Raw genomic sequence first — 22,662 nt, forward strand, 5'->3', positions numbered from 1 at the left:
AACATTAAAAAGATGTAAAAATCATTCTTAGCTTCTGGGCTGTACAAAAACAGGCAATGGGCTGGACTTGCCCCATGGGCCGTAGTTTCCAATCCCTAGTCTGAAGCAAAAATATTAGCAATGTATTGTATGTTTATAGAGTAAATAAAAGTAAAGCATTTGACAATAATAGCACAAAATACAGGAGGGCGGAATTAGGATTATACTCTTGGAGAGTCCTTATACAACGTGTCAAGCAGCATGATACTATTTGAAGGTAGATTCTGATTGAAGATTTTTGAAGATTTTTAAAAATTTTTTTTCCTTTTTCTCCCCAAAGCCCCCCAGTACGTAGTTGTATATTCTTCGTTGTGGGTCCTTCTAGTTGTGGCATATGGGACGCTGCCTCAGCGTGGTTTGATGAGCAGTGCCATGTCAGCACCCAGGATTCGAACCAACAAAACACTGGGCCACCTGCAGCAGAGTGCAAGAACTTAACCACTCAGCCACGGGGCCAGCCCCTAGATTCTGATTAATTAAAGATGTATATTCTAAACTCTAAGGCGATGACTACAAAATACTTTTAACAGGGATATAAATAATGACACAATTTTGTGATATTGGAGAAAAGACAGCCATCTAGACTGACAAATAAATAAAAAACAATAAGAAAAGTATACATATTGAAGTATATGAGAAAGTCATTTGGTTTAAAACTAATTTGGCCTGACCTTGTTTTTCCAGAAAGGCCTGATGTGGCCTGTCAATCATGCATTGTACATCTGCTTTAAATATTTACTAGCAAAGAATGATGCCTTTAAAGGTAGGAATGTATGCCTCCCCCCATATGAGCATTTGTTTCAAGACAAGCATTCCTCCCCAGAAACAAAGGGTCAAACCTACCTGCTGTTTACATCTTGTGACCTGCTGTGCTCATCTTGTGACCATGACCTGCTGTGCTAGCAAAACATCTTTTGACTGTAGCAAAAAGAGATATTCCTGTCATATTTGATGTATGTTCCTTGTTCCAAGATGGTATATAACCACGCTGTACATCTCACATCTTTGGAGTGCTTCCTCCTTTGGTGAAGGTGTTCTCCTGGGCTATATGGTCCCCAGATAGGCTCATATAATGAACTTACCCCAATTTTTATTTATAGATTGATTATTGATTATTTGTGTCAACAAAATGCAACAGAAGACAGCAGAGAGTCCAAGAATAAGCCACATACATACAATTTATTGATTTTCTACAAAAGTACAAACACAATTCAATAAAGAAAGGATAATTTTTCAACAAATAGTATTGGAACAATTGGATATTTGTGTTAATAAAATAATGAACTTGGTCCATACCTCACCGTCTCTACAAACTTAATTCAAAATGGATCATTAAGTAAATGTGAAACCAAAAACTATAAAACTTCTAGAAGAAAACACAAGAGAGGTGGCTGGTCCCATGGCATAGTAGTTACATCCAATGCGCTCTACTTTGGTGGCCTGGGTTCAGATCCTTGGCACAGACCTACACCACTTGTCAAGCCATGCTGTGGCAGCAGCCCACATACAAAATAGAGGAAGATTGGTACAGATGTTAGCTCAGAGTGAGTCTTCCTCACCAAAAAAATAAAAAAAAAGAAAACAAGAGAAAATCTCTGAGATGTTGTTTTAGGCAAAGATTTCTTAGATATGACACAAAAAGCACAACCTTACATAGGATAAATTTTTGATAATTTAAACTTCATCAAAATGAAAATGTCTTTTCAAAAGATATCTTAAAGTCATGAAAAGGCAAGTCATAGATTGGGACTTAATACTTGCTAGTCACATAGCTGCTAAAGACCTCATATCCAGAATTTACAAAGAACTCTCAAAACTCAATAATATGAGAACAAATAACTGAATTTCAAAAATAGTCAGAAAACGATACATGGGTGGCAACTAAGCACATGAAAAGATGCTCAACATAATTTATCTTTAGAGAAATGCACATTAAAACTACAATGAAATACCACTATGTACCAATTAGATGGCTAAAATTTAAAAAGATTGACCATAACCATTGCTGATGAGGAGGTAGAGGAAGCAGAACTGTCACAAAATGCTGGCAGAAATGTCAAATGGTACACCACTTTGCAAAAGAGTTTGGCAGTTTTTCTTTTTTTTTTTTTTTTTTCAGGTTAACACACACCTACAATGGTAAACTCTAAGGAGGATGCAGAGGAACTGAAACTCTCACACATTGCTGGTGGGAATGAAAAACGTTACAGTCTCTTTAGAAAACAATTTGGCAATGTCTTATATGTTTAAACATATACCTACCATACGAACCATCAATCTCCCTCCAAATTTTTTATCCACTGAGACGATAACGTGGTCACACAAAAATCTGCATGCGAATTTTTATAGCAGTTTTAATGTAATTCTGCAAAACTGTAAAGAACCCCATTGTTCCTCTCCTGGGGAATGGGTAAACAAACTTTGTTGGGTCCACACAATTGAATTTTACACAGCAATAAAAAGGAATAAACTGGTATACACAATTGCATAGATGAATCTTAAATGCACTACACTGAAATCAGCCAGAGTCAAAATTCTATATACACTTTTAATTTTATTTTATGAAAAAGGAAAAAGTATGGGTTAAGAAGCTTTATCAGTGGTTGCCAGGAGCTTGGAACTGGGGGAAGAGTGGACAAGTATCATGAAGGAAATTCTTGTTATGATGGAACTGTTCTAAATCATCAGGAAAGCGATTTTTCCTCTGTATTCCAGTTTTTCTCATTAGAAGAATAAAAAGGAGAATATTATCAACCCTCAAGAGTTAGTGTGAAGATTAAATGACACAAAATAATTGCAAAACACTGGATATCAAATATGTGGTTATTAAATACACGGTAAATTTCAGTTATAGATATTTACTTTCTGCCATTGTACGCTAAAGTGAATTAATTGTTCTTCAGTGTTTGCCTAATGCAGGTCTTTGCCTGGGGCAACTTCCTGATGGAATCCACATATGAGAAATGTGAGAACCAGGAAATGTGGTTGGAGAGCTACTGAGCTCTTGGTACTTGAGTGAGTGGAACCTGTTATTTCACATCAGACAGGGCTAGAATTTCTTCCAAATTTACTAATGTCTTTGTGCAAATCACCAGAAGCTGCCTCATTTGGCAGACAAATTACCTAATTATGCCCCATCTAAGAGACCAATTCTGAAAAGATATTCATCCTTCTGGACCAAAGCAACCTCTCCGTAGGACACAGGGTTTGGCAATTGAAGCCCAAACGATTTCAGCCACTGTCTGCCACCTCACTGGGTTCCTTTTGAACAGAACATAGCTTGTTTCAACCTGTCCATTCTTGACCAGAGACTCATCATATAAGGATCCTCCCCAAAGTATAAATCCAAACTTTCCTTGGGGCCTGCGTGCCCCACCCTGATTTATAGGCTACAGATTATTTTCTTTTAAACAATTCACCAATGAATTAGACTCCTGGGGAATCACTCCTTTAGAGAAAAACATGATGTTTATAGTTATTTCCAAGTTATAAATGTTACAGATGTAAAATATGACATTGAGATGGTACAGAGACATATAAAAATGAAAGAGAAAAGCACTTGTAATACCCCATTTCTAAGAATTGATAGCTGGTATGTATGTTGCTGTATTTCAACTATATATATATATTTTTTTCCGTACTTAGATCTTATCTACATGAACATCATTTTTAATGGCATCCAGGTTTCAGGAGAACTCTAGTGAGGTTTGCATAGATGAATCAGGATTGAGTGATTGTTTCCTGCTTTTCCTGGCCTTGATGACCTTGAAGAAGAAAGAGATTAAGATAGACCAGTTGAGATTCAGCCCATTATACATTTCTCTCTTCGCTCACATGTCCCCTTGCCATGGGCTGCATCCCTTTCTGTCTTCCTTTCTAAAAGGTTCTTTTCTCAGTCTCACCTATCTCCTTTCATGAGATCCTGTTTATTGAGTTACCCACCCACCCCTTACTCTTGGTTGAGACCCTGAAATGAGATATTCACTCACACCCAGCATGAATACATGTGGACAGGCAGAAGGTATTGGGAACAACAGGAGAGAGGAAGGAGCAGGTACTCATGCTAAAAGTTGAAGAGAATTTTCTTACTGTGAAGAAACGTGGGAAGAGGGTGTCAAAGGTATTCCTAGTGCAATGCTCTGAGGGAAGCTTTGGAACATTTGATTGATGGTCCTGAGAACTGGAAAGATTCAAGAGTATGTGCATTTCTGAGCACCTGGATGTGTCAGCCTTTGTATTTGATCTGTTTGCATTCAGTATTAGCCTTTGTTAGTGTTCCAAGAATCCCACATGGATGCGTGTGTGTGTGTGAGTGTGACAAGGAGTATGGACTTTGTATTGTAGTACCAAACACTTCTATTTGTTATTGACCAACAGCAACAAACAGTAAAGGCAGGTATCTCACTAACAGCAGGTGACTTTGTGTTCTGAGATGCTCAGCGGCATCCTTGATCATTTAATCTGGTATGAGCTGTGCTAACCATCCTCTGAGATAGATGATATTCCATCCATTTTATAGATGATGAACCTGAAGTTACTAGTTTTTAAGATCTTAGTCAACTAGCAAATTACAGAGCCAGGATTTGAAACAAATCTGGCTTAATGAAGCCCAAATTTACTAAATAATCTCCCTGCTTTAATAAATTCAACCAATTCTATGATAATTAGCTTAGGTATCATATCTTTTGAATGCCTCTCTGAAGTTTCTCTCTTCAACATCATTAAAAATAAAAACTGATGGAAAGAAAGAATGATTATACCCACTAAAGCAGGAGGATTAGTTATTTTTCCCTCTATTGGACTCTGTATAATAGCAGCAGTCTAGTTTTTTAAAATTCTTCTTTAGAAGAATGATGTTCCTCAGAAGCTCTCACCTTGATGAAACTGTGAATTACGGATCTCAGCTGCTTTTCCTGACCTAATGCCAATTCAAAGCAGATGAGTTGAAGTTTATCTCCTTCCTCGCAGTTGATTTTGGTCAGTCGTCCGTACACTATAACTTCCATCTGCCCTGTACTATCTTGTATTCCATAAGATATGACTTCATTCCGCACTTCTTTCTGCAAAAGAAAATTAGCATCCATCTTTTGAGAACTGCATCAGACTTCCGCATCTGGTAGAAATACAAGGTGTTGGTGGAATCTTTTGTCTCTGACAGGTTAATTTAAGCTGTAGGCCCAGAATTACAGGTACTAAATAGCTTAATATATCTAGTTGAGAAAATTCCCTTTTGCATCCTGTTTCAACTTTTCCTTCTTTTAGGTCTTTATTTGCCAGGTTCTTCTAAAAGTATTGATTACTTCCTAATTTTTCCTGCTTCCATCTCATAATAGCTGACATCTCTTTTTTTTTTTTTTTTTGAGGAAGATTAGCCCTGAGCTAACCACTGCCAATCCTCCTCTTTTTGCTGAGGAAGTCTGGCCCTGAGCTAACATCCATGCCCATTTTCCTCTACTTTATACATGGGATGCCTACCACAGCATGGCTTTTGCCAAGCAGCGCCATGTCTGCACCCAGGATCCAAACCGGCGAACTCCAGGCCACCGAGAAGCGGAAGGTGTGATCTTAACCGCTGTGCCACGGCCCGGCTCCCATAGCTGATATTTCTTAGAGAACTTAAATACAATCAGATCTGATAATCTTTACAGATTTCTTTGGCACCTACCTGGGAACAGAGAAGGAAGGCCATTCCTGCTTCATTGTGAGTCTGAGGAAGATGGTTGCAAGTCTTCATTAAGTAGACTGCTATATCAATATGTAATTCTTTCTTCTATCTTCTCTATTATTCATTCTTTTCCAATCTGCCCAAATCTTGAATCTAAATTATCTAGTCCCATTGTTCTAGTTTCTATCTCACTTACTTTGCTCATCAATTCTACAAATGCATATATGTGCACAGTCATTTAAACAGAGTTTGCATAAAACAATAGGGGTAAAAGTAGACAGCAACCCTAGAGGACATATATAATGGATTGTGAAGCAATACTTCATTAAAAAAAAAGTTACGTCAGCTAAGCTTTGTATTCCTATGTTGTTTTACACTAATCTAAGAATTCACCAAAATTTTGATTTTATTGCCCATATTTGTAAATTGAAGTATTAAACTACATGATTATTCTTTTAAACATCCATATTTCTTATTACTTAATGACACTGTCAGTTGCTCAACAATTTTTTGATGAATAATATGAAGAGATAAGAGCACCTTAGAGTTCAGATGCTCAGAATCTTAGCTATCTGTTGGAAAGAGATGCATTCTAGGGCAGAGCAGTCTGTTGATTTCTTAGTCTGGTTGTCTCAACTGGAATACAAGCTTGAGAGGGTAATTCTTTATACACAATTAAGTTAAACTGTCACTGAAACAGATGAGGCAGAACTCAAAGAAATCAAATCAAAAGGATATGTTTATTGATATAAACTCTGCACTGTCCTGGACCAGGGTAGCTGTCAATTGGTCATCATAGCTGATAAAATGCCAAGGTTTCTGGGGAATCTCTTTCAAAAGAACTTGCATGTTGTTACCTTGAGAGGAGGACTGTTCCTAGATTCTCTCTCCCATATCCTGAAGTGGTCAGGGGGTCACTGAGTTCCCATAGGACATTAGCCAAACTCCAAATGGCAAGTTAAGACATTTAAATTCTGAGGTTGCAGGAGAAACATTACAAAACAAGGGTGTGGGCTTACCTTATGCACCTGATATACCCCATTCACAAATGTTCCTGGAGCAACTTGTGAGCACAGATGACTGATTTTAGGAGTTGCATTTGCATTTGCAATCAGACTTTTTGAGACCTCCATCTTTCGGTCAGCATTAACATCAGACACAGATGAGGCATTGTACACCTCCAGGAACCCATTGCGGCCAACATAATCTGATATGGCAATGACTTTCTTTGGGATGAACTTCTGCTTCAGGCTGACATCAAAAACCTTCACTTGGAAGAACTGGCTCTCAGTAGCCACTGTGGCATGAAACATCTTTTTCTCCCCTTCACTAAAGGCATATGCAAATGGTTCTGTTGCTTTCAGTACCATCACTTCTTTGGGGCCCGTCTGTAGACCCTCTTCTTTGGAAGCTTCTTTAGGTACAGACTTCAGTCTTGGTTTCTACTTAGAAGTACACACAAAAACCAGGCACAATTAAGAAAGGAAATACAGAGTCACTCTCTAGTGATAACCTTCTCAGGCTGGTTGTTGAGCCTCAACGAACACCATAATGGAGTGAACTTGGGAAAAAAACTAAACAAATATGGCTGACGTGGTATAATTTAGCTAATGGAAGAAATGGAGAAGGTTTAAATAGCAATATTATTTATTTTCTTCACTTTTTATAAGTTTGGAAAGGAGAATATTTTTCTTTAAAAAGAATTAACCCAAGAAAAAAAGTATTTCTCCTAGGAAGAGCTATGTAGAGTGTAGCGACAGTGGCAATAGCAATGCTGTTGTGTAGTGATTCTTAATAGAGATGAAGATGAAAGATAATCCTAATTTATCCCATCAACTCATTTTAGGGAGCAAAGTAAGATATAAACGGGGGAGAAAATAAGTTATCCTTAATATCACTGAGAGTGGGGAATGGCTCCAGTCAGAAACCATTGCTTTCATGTGGAATTAATCCCAGTAGCTGTGGCAATTTAAAGACCAAGACCACAAAGCCCATTTCCAAGAAAGCAGTACTGTGTTGAAAATAGGTTAGTAAGATAGTCACTGGAAGAATCCTATGACCTTCCCTAATTTGGAAATGTCCTGGATAGAGACTTTTGAAGATCAACAGAATCGGCCACCTCAAAATTTGCCTTTTTGACATAAGATTGTTTCGAAAAACAGCAGATACTGGAGAGGCTCTAAATACAGAATAGTAGTTGCCCCTTTGTAAGAAAAATTTGCGTTTATAAAGGAACTCTCCATTTTTAAGGGTATCTCCTTCTCTGTATCAGGAAAACAAAGATGATTCTAAATCACAAGAGAATCTTATCAATGGGAGGAGGAACTGACTTACATCTGCACAGCAAACATTACATTTGTTTAGTCTGATTTTCTTAGTACGCTCCCCATAACTGGCTTCCCTCCATCTTTCTTTTTTTTGTCTTTAGCTGAAGATGATATTTGAGCTGATGGTTTAGGCCACCTCAGGGAGTTACTCATTTATCCTGGGTATCTTCCATGTATACATGGTATAAATGTTAATAAACTACAGTTTATTTTTCTTTGTCAATCTGTCTTTTATTACAGGGCTCTCATCCAAGAACTCAGAAGGGTAGAGGGGCAATTATTTTTCCTCCTCTACCTTCTCTTGTTAGGATAATGGTAGGATCATTAGGAGAAGTATGCCAACGGAGAAGCCAGGTCTCCTGTCTCCTCGGTGGCCTGCACCATTTCTGAGTTTCAAGAGAGCACTTTGAATTGGAGGGGAGACTGCTCATCAGTAAGAGGAAGTATGAAGGCAACAGTGGCCATGGAGGTCCTAGGGACCCGTATATGGAGACAGACCAGCTACCTCCACAGACCAGTGGTGCTTCTTGTGGTCTAACCTGGAAAATTATACAGTCCACAACCTGTCGGTCATGACGATTAACTCTGATTGAATGTGGCCAAGTCATCCTAACATCAGGAAGCTCATTCCCAGTGCAAGTTAGTCGATAACAAGAAATCTCATAATAGTAACAACAGCAGCACCCAGACAAGAAATGCGCAGGACTTAAGGAGGAAATTATGTATTTATTTTGAGAGGCATGAAAGTAGATCTGATGGGTTAATGCTGTTATTGTGTTCAATGTGGGCAGAGGGAATACTGGAAATAACTTGGTAAAATAATACAGGATTATTTTCCTAATTTATTAAATAACCATGCAATTAACCTTGTACATTAAAGTAAAAATTTAGGGGCTGGTCTGGTGATGTAGAGGTTAATTTTGCATGCTCCACTTTGGCGGCCCAGGGTTCATGGGTTCAGATCCAGGGCACAGACCTACATACCACACATGAAGCCATGCTGAGGCAGCGTCCCACGTATAAAAAGGAGGAAGATTGGCACAGATGTTAGCTCAGGGACAATCTTCTTCAAGCAAAAAGATGAAGATTGGCAACAGATGTTAGCTCAGGGCCAATCTTCTTCTCCAAAAAAAAAAAAATTTAAAAAAATAATTTAAATCTGTTTTGGTTAATTGAAATAATAATTTCCAGATATAGTAAGTGAAAAAAACCCCCGAGTTATAGAAAAATATGTGTAATGTGATCCAACCTGGGCCAAAATGATGTCCTTTGTGTATACATAACAAAAGGTAAAACCAGAAAGACCATTTGCCAAAATATAACATTTGATAGAGGAGAGATTTCAAATAGTTAAAATTTAATTATTTTTGTCTATGAAATCTACATTTCCTCAATTATCTAAGAGATATTACTTACATAATAAAAAATGAAAGAGAAAGAATTGGTGATAGTGCTTTGTTTGGCTCTGTATTTCTCCACCCTAAACTGTATCTTTCACCACGTATTGAGGGAAATATCAAAATAAAATTAAGTGAACAAATGACTGTACCCAGTAGAGAATAGGGATGATTAGGTACCCACTGTGTCACAGATTATCCTAATGCAGAGTGGGGTACATAATAAGATTTGGAGTTCACATTTAGGTAGCAGCTCATCTCAAAATATACATTTGATAAAAAATGTGTGACTTAGTTAAAGAAAGAATTGTATATAGTAGAGGATTAGTGAGAAGCTCCTTCATGGTTCTACTGATCCCCGTCATTATATCTTAGGGAGGGGAGATATTGGAAACAGGAAGCTGGTACCTTGGTTAAGGAACTGCTGGATGGGGTTGGTGGCGGCATCTGAGGAACCTGAGGACAGCCCTCAGTTGGGCATGTGCTGGTTGTTGAAGGTTCTGGAAGGTGACTCAGCTGTTGGAAGAGTTTCATCCTCTTGGACTCCTCAGTTTTAATGGTTATGTCTTTCCTTTTCTGAAGCAAAATAAAAAATATATATATATATTTTTCTTTTATGATTAATGATTTTCATTAGCAAATGAACCACAGCATTTCTCTCCCACTCTCTGTCTCTCCCTCTGTCTCTCTCTCTCTGTCTCTCACACACACCAATACCCACACCCCCATCCCACTCCACACACCTACACGTACCCACCCAGCCACACACACACACACACGAGAGGATTGTCACTCTGATAACTTTCTCTGGAATAATAGCACATCTTCAGATACCCACAATACCTCCCCAGATTGGACCCCAACGAGGATTACAAACTTCGCTCTGCATATGTCAAAAACTCAGGAGTGAATTTTCACTGGTCTGTTATGGAATTCTGGCTTTCCTTCTGATGCAAACAGCCCTATGTCAACTTCCTCAAGACAACACTTGGAGTTATTTATTGGTAGAAAATAATACCAGGCTGTAATGGAAGCAAGTCTCCAAACAATATTTCCTGCACTGAGGGACGTTTTATTAACTAAGTCTTTTACCACCTTGTGTATTTACCAAATAAGCAAATTGGTTTTTATCATCTGCTCTTCAGGCCCAGGAAATCAAGTCTCCACCTATTTGAATGCTTTATCACCATACTGGAGAAATTTCCTCACATTCATAATTCTAGAGGCAAGATTCTGCTCTCTATGTATTCTGCATCAGGTAACAAAATCCTTCAGAGTTCTCAACAGTAGACAGACCCATTAAGATTTCACCCAGGGCATTCCCAGTACCTGGATTTTTATAATTGTTTAAGCAAGGTCAGGAGTGTCTGTTAAATCATTTATCTTGACTAACTTTGATTTACTTAAGAAAGACCATTCCTAACGTTCTACATCCAATGTAAATTTGCCACAGTTCTTACCTCTTCTAGCATTCATGTATCTAATTCATTAAGTGTCACTTGTTGAGAAAGCTGTGGATAAGGGAGTTGCTTGAAATACCTTCCTCTGGCATGCAGCTTCCTGATCAGGACACCCTCTGACCACCCCAGAACCTCATTCCTCATTAGAAGTCTTACAGAGCCTGGCCTATGGAAATGAATCTGAGACATAATACTGTGTAATTATAAATTTTTAAAAATAAATTACAGATACTGTAACATCTATACTCTGACTCTGGAATCAATATATGCCATTAAATGCTAAAGCTGTAGAGTTCAGTAAGGTTGGATTCGAATCCTGGCTTAACATTCACTATCTGTGTGATCTTGGAGAAGATTTTTAACATCTATGAACTTCAGTTTTCTCATATGTGTAATGGGACTAACAATAGCATTGGCATGTGGTATTATAAAGAATGAATGAGATCACATACACAAAGATCACAGGATTTAGAGTTCAGCACCACTAAATGCTCAATACATAGAAATATCAATATTGTTATTATTATTTCATGTTCAAGACAGGGGTTTGTATTTCTGCTCTGATCCGAAGATGTATAGGGGACCAGAGTTTGCTATCCTAATGTGTGTCTCTTTGACTTGATTATTTTCGAGAACAAAAGACTCAGGAAGAAACTCTGATTTTGCCCCAACTGCCTAGAAGAATTTATGATAGAAGGCCTGTTTCAGAAGGAGCTAATACAATAGATAGCTGCAATATAATATAAACTAGATGTGGTGGACAGAGAGGAACCTAGAAAGGCCCATTTGATCAATGTCTTCGCCCTGTTTCATTGCCTTTGCAAGGCATTACAAACATTTGTTTACCAAGTATTTGCTTCCATCTTCATGTGAATTGCCTTCCTCCCCTTTAAAGTCCCAAACTACCACCCCCAACATCCTCTTTTGTCTTTAGTTGAAGATGGTATTTAAGGTGGTGGCTTTGGCCATTTTGGTGAGTTACTCAGTTTTTCTGGGTTTCTCCCATGTATACATATTATTAAACTTGTTTGATTTTCTCATGTTATTCTGTCTCATGTCAACTTCATTCTTAGACCAGCCAGAAGAACCTAGGAGGGTAGAGGAGTATTTCTTCTTCCCCTACAGATCTTTTGTGCATTATGTTGACCCTCTTAATGGAAACATTAGTTAGAGTTGATATGGAAAGCACTTTATTAGACAAGTTTCTCTATTCACTTCTGCCACGTAGTAATTTAATCTCATTGACAAGTGCATCTTGAGCAACTTTCAAAATCAGTTAAGCCAAAAGCTTCCATCATAAGAGTAGGATTTAGATGCCTGTTGGTTGGATAATATTTAAAAATAGTAATTGATTTTTTCCCTTAGTTTATTTCCTTCACCACCCCACTCTGTCCTCAAATCATGCCATTCTGTGCTATTTGCTTTGTGGGAGACATAGCAGCAGGAAGCAAAGATTATATTGGTCTGCTTCTGGTTTTGAATTCCAAAAGCAAACAGAGCCCATATTATAGAGAAAATAGCTGGGATACTCCATGATGAATAAGAGCAAAGCTTTCCTGCCCATTTAATGAATCATAGAATGGCCAAACATTCTTTCTACAGGACTCCTGTGGAGATGACTGAACCCCAAAGACAAAATGACTGTATGGTGTGTTTAGGTGTATGAGGCCAAGGATGTAGATGACCCTTCCTGAGATTCCTGTGCTTGAAGGAAATTTTAAAGAAGTGCAATAATTCCCGTGGGAATAGAAATGACTGTGTCGCGTAGTTAGACAGAGGGGCCTTAGAAAATGTCACTTCCAAGCCTGTATGCATAGAAAAAATAGAGTTGTCTTGAGATATCCACATATGTCATTGTCATAGCAGAGAGACAGTGGGCCTGAGGTTTCAGTGACCAGACAATGGCCACATAGGCCTAGAGGCAAACAGTCAGAGATTGCTGGCTCCATCCCACAAATAAAAACCCGAGAGATTATAGAGGGTATTATGAATTATGAGGCTAAAAATAACAAAATAAAACTTGAGAACTCCTGCCTGTAGGAAGTCTGTCTTCCACTGCTATGTGTGGGATGGTGTTGGGGGCTTCAGTCTGGATCAGAGGGCAGCTTGGGGCTTGAGTGACAAACTATGTTAGAGAATAGTGATTTAATTGCTGCTCTTGCCTATTCCTCAAGTTGCCTGCCTATTCATCGCAGAAATAGTTATTGTACCCCTGTAGGCAGGTAACCACAGGGCTCATATCAGGTAGAACAGAAGGCAGGCTAGGATAGCAGTTGATGCCTACATGTATGTACTCACTTTTCCACCTTGGTGTTGTCTTTCCCAAGGAAAAAGTACCTATAATCTGAGGTTGTTTTCTACTAAGGAAGAAAAACGTATCTTTATTACAGTTGTGATAATGCTAAACAGTAAAAATAAAGGGACCAGTGAAAGCAAACAGTGGGAATATCTGCTGTATTCTGGAAGGAGGGTAGTAATGAAGACTTGCCTGAGGAAAGGATTCAGGTTTGCAGCTGCAGATTGAAGACACTTGCAGCAGTGGTGAACCAGGACAAATGATTCTAAGCTAAAAAAGGAGCATGTGTCAAAACATCTGACATGGGAGGGAGCATGACATTTTGAAAATAAACCATGTAGTATGGCCAGTGAGCAAAGGGGAAGAGGGTGGAAGGAAACTGGAATGTAGGGGATGAACACACTCCCATTCATCTCTACTTGTCTGGTCACTTCCCCCCACTCTCCCTACTCTACCCAAGAAAGTAATCTTCTGACTATTGGAGATTATCTCATAAACATATACCTCATAACTAGCAGCAGAGTTAGAATCCAGTAGGATCTCAAAACCTACACTGACAAATGAATGAGTGATTATATTAAATGATTAAACTGTATATTGTGGGAGATTCAACGGGAAGCTCTTCCAAGATTATGGTGATCCTATACTTAGGTTGTATGGAGGTACAAGGAAGGGGGATAGGTACCTTGGTTTTGGAACTGATCGATGGGGCTGGTGGAGGCATCTGAGGACCTCGGGGACAGCTGTCAGTTGGGCATGAACTTGTTGCTGAAGTTTCTAGAAGCTAAGTCTGTTCTGGGTATAGCATTTCCTTTTTCAAGTTAGTAGTTTTTGTGGTTACGGCATTCCTTTTCTAGAGAAATAGATTTTTTTCCTTATTTCTGGATAATAATTTTCAAAATCACACAGAACACAATGTCTTATTCTTTCCTTTTTATATTGGATCTCAACTTTTCAATTTTCTCTGGGATGATAGCACATATTCAGATACCTGTACTACCTACTCTCTTCCTCCTCAACCAGGATTATAGATTTTACTCTGCAAATATTAAAAGCTCAGATGAAATTTCATTTGTCTGGGATGGAATCCAGATTCGACATCTGCTGTACCTGGCCTACTTGGTCATGCACAACTCTTAGGGTTATCTTATGGTAGATAACCTTCACAGGTTATAAGGGAAGCAAATCCCAGCACAACGTTGGCTGCTTATTATGGATGGTTATTAACTATCACTTTCCCATCCACAAATACACAAATAGGATTCCTGATATATGCTCTTCAGGTTCCTAGAAACCCATCTCTCTGATCTTTTGGGAGAGATTATTGGTAGAAATACAGATTCTTGGAACTAATAACAGCAACAAGAAAGCAAAAACGAAAATTGAGAGTCCCTTATTACAGGAAGTCTGTCTTCAAGTGGTATCTCTGGGATGGTGGTAGGGATCTAGCCTGAGTGAGGAGGTAGCTTGGATCTTGGGTAAGAAACTATATTACAGAATAGCGATTTAAATTCCGCTCTTGCCTACCCTTTATGCTGTCTTGGGGCAATCTTTCCTTGGCCATTCACCTCAGATACAGGCTTCATTGTCCCGTGTTGCATGTAGCCACAGGATGAAACAAAAGGCCGGTTGGGATAGGAGTTGATGCATACCGATATGTACTCACTTTCCCACCCCTGTCTTGACTTCCCCTGGGAAAAGGTACCTATAATCTGAGCTTATTGTCTAGCAGAGAAGAAAGATGTAGATTTATTACAGTTGTGATAACTGCTATAAAAGAGTAGTAAAGTGTCCTGTGAAGGAAAAAAATGAAATATCTGGTCCTTTTTTTGGAGCGAGAGTATCACTGAGGACTTCCCTGAGGAAGGGATTCAGGCCAGCACCTGAAGGTTGAATATAATTAGGCCAGTGAAGAGATAGGAATAATGAATTCCAAATAAGGAAATAGCATGTGCCAAGACACTTGATTTGGGAAGGAGCATAGAATGCTGATAATTAATCCAGAAGTATGGGTAAGTAGAAAGTGTGAAAGAAAACTAGAATGTAGGGGATAAATATACTCTATGATTCATCTATAATTGTCTGGTCACCACTCATCCCCTATTTCTGGACCAACACAAGACAGTAACCCTCTTGAGATCAAGAATTATTTCATAAATGCATACCTTGCGGAGGCAAAGGGCTTACAATACATTGTGATCTCAATATCGATATTGATAAATTAAGGAGTGATTTTACTATATAAAGAAATTGTATATAGTAGGGGATTATTGAGAAGCTCTTTCAAGGTCATGATGATCTCTGTTATATGTTGTAGGGAGGCACAAATTTGGGAACAGAAGATGGTACCTTGGTTGAGGAAATGCTGGGTGGGGTTGGTGGAGGCATCTGAGAAGTCTGGGGATGGCTCTCAGTTGACAGTGTGCTTGTTCTTGAAGGTTCTGGAAGCTGACTCTGTTCCTGGGTTAGCTGCATCTTAGATTCTTCAGTTTTTATGCTTTTGTTTTTCTTTTTCTGAAAGTAGTTGTTTTTTCCTGATCAATAGTTTTCAATATTAGTTGAAACTTATCTTTACCGCTGAACACATCAACTTTTTATTACTAGGTTCTAATATACTAAAATTTATGTCTTTGAGAACTTCAGGGAGCTTCATACAGTGCATCTTCTGGAGAGATGGCCAGAAGGTAAGCAGTGCAAATTTATGATTGCTTCATACAAGTAGTGGGGAAAATTTTATACATGTCGTTCCTTTACTCACCTCTGTGGTGATGGCAGGAGCAGGGAACTTGGATTTAGAAAATAAACATTTAAAGTTAGCCTCTTTGAGTAGCCTTTGGCAAGCTCTTCCGCTAATCTGATTGCCATTTTAGTTCATATCTCAAAGAGAGGTAACTATTTCATATTCCCATCATAGGGAATCATATTACACAAATTAAATTGCACAGTAGTTCTGAAACTTAATGGGTGATCAGTATCTATTGATTTGCTGACTCTGAACTTCATTTTCACTCTGCCCCTAGAATCCCATTTCATCTGATTCTTCTATTTGCATGCTGAGAAATGACTAAAAAGTAAATGTTCATAGGAAGGTAATAAATGGAAGAGTCATAGAAGAAGCTTCTTCAGTGGAATCTTAGCCATCCTACCTTCAACACAGGTGTATCGTTGATTGATTCAGGTTCCAAAGTTTTATTTGGGGTGGATGTAGACTTCTCAGTACTGGATTTATCCTGCTTGATTTTTTTCACTATAGTTATTCCTTTTGTTTTGCATCCCTTTGCAACTAATGCAGTAAAAGAGAAAATGATAAATCCAAAGAAACTGGTCTAACACAGCTCAAGCCCTTTCAATACTATTTCTTCTCAGCTCCTGCTTGTGGGTCTAGGTATGTTTGTGTCTGCCTCTACTGCATTAGCCAGGCGGGCAACAAGTGGCCAGCAGAAGCAACACAGGCACAAGCACGGTCTCATGCTTCCTCAGTGATTTCCTTTCTCGTCCCACGTGCAAGGAGCACAAACTTCCTGTGCTCTGGACTCCTACGCACCTCAGTCAAACCCTTTTCCAACCACTTATCCTATGCTTTCTCTTTTAAAATCTAAAGTTTGCATGCTGCTGGTGCTCAGTCATCTTCTGTTAAAGATCTGTTTGAATTACTGAAACCAGACAAAGTAAAAATGATCTAATTAGTGTTGTGACAAATAGATGATACTGAACTTGGACTTTTTAAAATACGTTTTTATAATCCAGTGATTTTATAAGAGACAAGTTCTTTAGATCTCTGAGGTTATTATTTAAGTACTGCCTCATATTTGTTAGTAGAGAATATAATAATGGTGTAGTAAATATTGTAACAGAGCATGCATATTAATTGATATAAATATCTTCAAAACTCACATATTTTAAATTTTGGCATTTTCTAACTTTTCTAATGTACTGAAAGCCTCAGCCTTTCTTATAAACTCTTTCTGCTTTTTTTCTTTACCTTCATCTCTAAAATATACCCTCTAAAATACATCGGACCTGTTTGTAGGAAAGGGGACGCCCTAAGTTGTCCACTTGGCCTCTGCAGTACTAACATTGTCATGGCTACTGAGTCTTAAATTGGGAAAGGGATGTGTCAACTATGACAAGTCAGGGTTTTCTAGTCAAGGTTGAGGATGGTTCAGAGACAGTGAGAGTGAGGAGTTCTAACTCATTACCTTTTAACTTTTCATTTTTAAGAGTTTTAGCAAGTTCCTTAAGTTCTGCTATGTCTTTGTAAAGTTTTATTAGAGCGTCAACACAGGCGGCTCCTCGGAACTTTACTTCCATCAAATCAGCAATCTGAATTCTATTATATTCATTTTGAGCTTTTCTACTTAGTTTTAAATCACGGGCCAATAAAGACTTAACAATGCTAAAATGATATTCACTGATGGGCTCTAATCCTTTCAGCAGAACAATTCTCTTGTATTCACTCTCCATCTCTGAAGTTATGGATAACCTATGAGAGAAAAATAACACACAGTGTTACACATTTATACAGACAATTTAAAAGACTATCAATGTCTATGTGAGGGAGTGGTCCATACGAAATTGTTGTCCATGGGTGTGTGTGACAAAGAGGGACTTAATTACCAGATATCATCGTGGAAAAGGGTTGAGAACTCCTAAATGAGGACTTCTAAGAAATTCTTCTCTTTTAATGATCATAGTTGAGTTGGGTTGGGGGTGGTGTGGTAGAATAAGTTCTGGAAGTAGGCAATTGTTACAGTGTGTAGATTATGGACTGTGTAGAGTCAAAGTCCCTGGTCCCTCCTCCCATCCTTTTTGAGGCTACAGTCTATCCCTGAATGTCTGCCTGTTGGTTCCTGACACCTTCCACACCCAGGATGCCTGAAGTGACCTGTGTGCAAAATGGGCTGCAGCCTCTCACCTTATGTGAATATCCGTCTGCCACAGCACTATAGTTCTATGCTGGGCACCTTCCCTAGTCCACTTGGTGCTTCCCTAGTCAGCTCTAATTAGCGTCATCTCTCTCTGGGGCTTGAACAATGTTCTCTGTGTCCTAAGTGTCCACACCACTGTCCCTTTCTTGGACTTCTACCTGCTCCCTAATGCAGGATCATAGTGTTTATTGACTGGAAAATTTCTATAATTGCTTGATTTTCTCCCTCCAGGCTTAATTTTTTTTTAATCAATTCTTTTCATAGAGCCAGATATCTCTCTATAGGGCCACAATTCTCTCTCACTTAAAATCCTTCAATAATTCCCCATTTTCCTTTTGAAAAATGTCTGGCTCCTTAGCCTGGCTTGGGAGGCCTTGAGTAACCTGGCACCTTTTTCACTTCTGCTACTTTTGTATTTCTTATCTCTTATGCCCAAGAAATATACAGCACACCTGCCTTTTCATGTTTCATGACTTCGCTAATTCCCTTCTTGCTGCCTAGAAAGCCCTTCCCAGCTTTCTTCCTCTGACTACCTCCTTTCAGCCTTCAATGCTCAGCTGAGGCTTTGTCTTCTGAAAGCTCAGTCCCCATTTTGGACTGAGTCTCACTCCTCTGGGCCTTTTAGCACTTTCCACACTTCCTTCATGGCACTCAGTGCATATTATGGGTCCAAATTTTCTGTTTAAATTCATGAATTCTTTTAGTTTAGGGACCATGAGTTTGATTACTTTTCGTATAATTGGGATGTTCAAATTCCTGGGGCTGTGAATTGTTCCTTCTTGAGAGAACGTGAGTGTCCTAAGGTTGGTCAGGCCCATACAGTGAAGGATGAATCCACACAAGGACACATTATACTGAGACTGAAGAATATTAAATACGAAGTGAAAACTCTGAAAGCTTCCAGAAATAAAGGGCAGATCACTTATAAAGATTCAAGGATCAAATTGAAACTAATTCTCAACAGCAAAACTGCCTAAGCAGGACAAAAGATTTTTATAAAATAAAACAATTGTAATATATATAAAAAACAATTTTTATATAGTTCTACTCCAAAATTCCACATCTATTTCAAAATTTTTTAAATAAAATTTTTGTGATTTTTTTTGTATGGCTACACAATTTACTTGCTAAATAAAACCAGGTGTGAGGTGACAAGGAGCTATGCATAATCTTTATTCATTCCACTTAAATGTGAACATTCATATGTTTTGTTGCTGAAATAATAGTACATTTGATTTTAGAGTAATGATCCAGATCTTACCAAGGCTTCTAGTAATATAGTATTTTAAGTAGGCATATTAAATAGCCTCTCTGAAGCCCCCAGATTCTGAATTTCCAAACATATCTAACTGAAGGGGTATCAGAAGAGGTACTGTCAATGTATGTTGAAGGAAAAAAAATAATTTTGAAAATAGAATTTTTATCCTAGCCAAAATGCTATTTAAATATGAGGGCCTCAAAAAACATTCTCTGATATTCAAGACCTCGGTAGTTCTACAAGACAAACACCCACACAGAAACACCTATTGGAAGTAATATTTAACAAGAAAATAACACAAAGTCAAGAAATACTGCAAGCCAAAGGTAAGAGTGAAAACCTAACTTGATTAGGTGAGAATATGTCTTAAAAATAAATACAGCCCTGATGGAAGAGAAGAGAACCAGGAAGTACATCAACATGGTGGAGGGAGGGAGGAAAAGGAAGCTGATAGTTTATGAATGTGTTTGTCTTAAAGGGTAAGATAGAGATATAAGTAAAAATAAATACAGGAAAGAATATAGAAGTGTCATAAATTGAAATGAAGATCGCAGAAACAAGACAAAACACATTAATCATCAGCATATACCTAAAAGACCTAATCAGTCAAGCAACAAATTTAGCCAAATTGGATTGAAGAAATCTGCCAATATATTGTTAACAAAAGATCACTTAAAGGTGGAAATACAGAAGAAAAATATTTTATCATGCAAAGAGTAAGTAAAAGGAAACCATTTTATTTATATTAGGGCAGCTTTAAACAGACGTGAAGACAAAAAGTATAGAGCACAACACAATAGGTTTAACTCTTAGGGACATAAAACCATTTCAAATGTGTATTTACCTACTAATAGTAAATATATATTATTTTTATTACTTGATATTCCTTCATGATGCTATAAATTTTATAGCATAACTTATATCTTATAATACAAAATTATACTTGTAGCAGTATGTAGTATATTTCTCTTCATACACACAGGTATATATATATATGCAACTATATATAAACACATATGTAAAATAGAAATTATGTATGTGTGTATATAGATAAGTATATGGGCACATTATTAACTGATAATTAACATGTTTCGTCTTGTTTCTGCTATCTTCATTTCAATTTATGACACTGCTATAGTCTCCTTATATATATATAAATTTGAGCTACAAGGAAAACCCCACAATTTATGGTAGGAGATTTCAGTATATCTCTCAATTACTAAATGAACAAGGTAAAAAAAAAATCAGGAAAGATTTAGGAAATTTAACCAACACAATTAATAAGCTTAATTCACAAGGTTTATCTAACATACATTAAACATTTCACGTTCTAGTCAAGCACATATGAAATATGATTGTACCAGGCCACACAGAAAGTGTTTAAACAATTCCAAAAGTAGGTACAACAGAAATTTATTTGTAATTGACGCTCCCTTCCTCTCCCTTACACCTTGCCACCAGAAAAAAAAAAATGAGTAATTTTCAGGAAGGCAGAAAATAATCCTAAAAGAAACTTAAATAACAACTCTGACAGCTGGTATAGAATGGAGTATAAAATAAAAATGAAACTATCTTAGAGAGAGGAAAAGAAGCCATGTTTTTGTTTAACTCTGTTTGTGGAACTGAAATTTTTTCTGCTCTGTATAGTGTGTGTATAAAATTAAGATAACACCATACAATACAACTTTATCCAGATGTATTTTTTACTTAATAGTATTTTTCTGATATTTTTGTCATGCCCTTATCTTAAATTTTACCCAAGTTCCCACCACAGCCACCAAGTTTCCTGTGTACCTTCCAGGGGTAAAAACATAAACTCTTTCTCTAAATATAACTCATGCCAATAGACACCTGGGGAATACATTTTAACATCTTCTATAGTCAAAATGCACATCCCTCAGTTGTGGTGGAATAAAAAATGTCTATTACTTGCCTAGTTAGTAAAATTAGAATCAAGCTACTGCTGTTTTCACTTTTATAAAGATAATTGAAACCAGCCCTTGACCCCCAAATTCTATATAACTTAAGCTCACTTTGTCATTTTTGGTTACCAGCCAGGTACCCATAGCTCTCTACAGAAATCCCCACAGGTCTCACCTCACTGGGAGTTTCTTCCAGAGTAGTCCAGATCTTGAGGTCTTCTTCAGAGATACAGAAATCACTTCTTATTTTGTTTGAGTAGGAAGATAAATCAGTAAACTCTCAGAGACTGAACTGCAGGTTGTTACAATCTCCTGAAGGGCAGAAGAAAAAGAAGTATTTTGAAAGGTAACAAGAAAAAACGGCAGTGGTTAAAGTCACCTGAAAAGTTGACTAGTGCTGGCTACCTCATACTGTGCTATCCCTGAGAGACAAAAGGTTTAAAATAATTTTGAGACTCCTCCCACCAATATTCTTAGCTTTCGATTTCGTTAGTCAGAGAAAATGACCAGTTTCCTTCCTGTAAACATTGTTGGGGCCCAAGACAAGCCACCTCCAAATATCCCACAATAACATGTTGATTATTTTGAATTAAAGTTACTTGAGAAGCAAAAAGGACATTCTGACCCTCCTGTCTCTGTCTTCCCTGAAAGCAGGAAATAAATCTTGTCTGTGAAAGGTACTCTCCCTGCATCTGTATCACTAGAGCTGGGGAAGTCAGGGCTGAGAAGCCTGCAGAAACGAACCTTGCAAATGTACTACCTCAAGCCTAAACTCTGCCCAAATTTCTCACTATACATACGTTTCTTCCTCTTCTCATTTTCTTCACAAATTTCTTGTTTCTTGTCTAAAAGATCTATACTGCCTGCTTTGTTTACTCTCCAATCATCATTTCTCTATGATCTCCAATATGTACGTATTAAAGTGGGTTTTTTCCTCCTGTTAATCTGGTCTCATGTCAATTTTATTATTAGTCCAGCTATAAGAACACAAGAAAGGTGGAAAGGGGATTTTCCCCTGTCCTGACAATATCTTAATCAAAATGAAAAATTATAGCAAAGTTATACTTAAATTTTTGTTGTTGTTGTTAGAAGAAAGGAGTTCCAGGGCCAGCCTGGTGGCACAGTGGTTAAGTGCACACGTTCCGCTTTGGCAGCCCAAGGTTCGCCCATTTGGATCCCGAGTGCGGACATGGCACCGCTTGGCACACCGTGCTTTAGTAGGTGTCCCACATATAAAGTATAGGAAGATGGGCATGGATGTTATCTCAGGGCCAGTCTTCCTCAGTAAAAAGAGGAGGATTGACATCTGTTAGCTCAGGGCTAATCTTCCTCAAAAAAAAAAAAAAGAAGAAAGGAGTTCCAACATTAGA

General features: G+C 37.9%; 1 protein-coding gene across 1 annotated transcript; it reads right to left on the reverse strand.

Moving 5' to 3' along the window:
* Window positions 1–1,645: 1,645 nt before the first annotated feature.
* On the reverse strand, window positions 1,646–21,688 carry LOC124249703 (interferon-activable protein 203-like). The gene is made up of 8 exons (XM_046680935.1): window positions 21,468–21,688; window positions 17,384–17,667; window positions 16,331–16,467; window positions 15,534–15,698; window positions 9,837–10,004; window positions 6,724–7,146; window positions 4,914–5,099; window positions 1,646–3,803 (listed from the first exon to the last, which is right to left on the reverse strand). Exons 2-8 carry the CDS (start codon window positions 17,646–17,648, stop codon window positions 3,726–3,728), a joined length of 1,422 nt encoding a protein of 473 aa, XP_046536891.1. The 5' UTR covers window positions 17,649–17,667; window positions 21,468–21,688; the 3' UTR covers window positions 1,646–3,725.
* Window positions 21,689–22,662: the final 974 nt, after the last annotated feature.

This window comes from Equus quagga, chromosome 13 (assembly GCF_021613505.1).
Source record: "Equus quagga isolate Etosha38 chromosome 13, UCLA_HA_Equagga_1.0, whole genome shotgun sequence".
In the NCBI taxonomy this organism is placed as follows: Eukaryota; Metazoa; Chordata; class Mammalia; order Perissodactyla; family Equidae; genus Equus; species Equus quagga.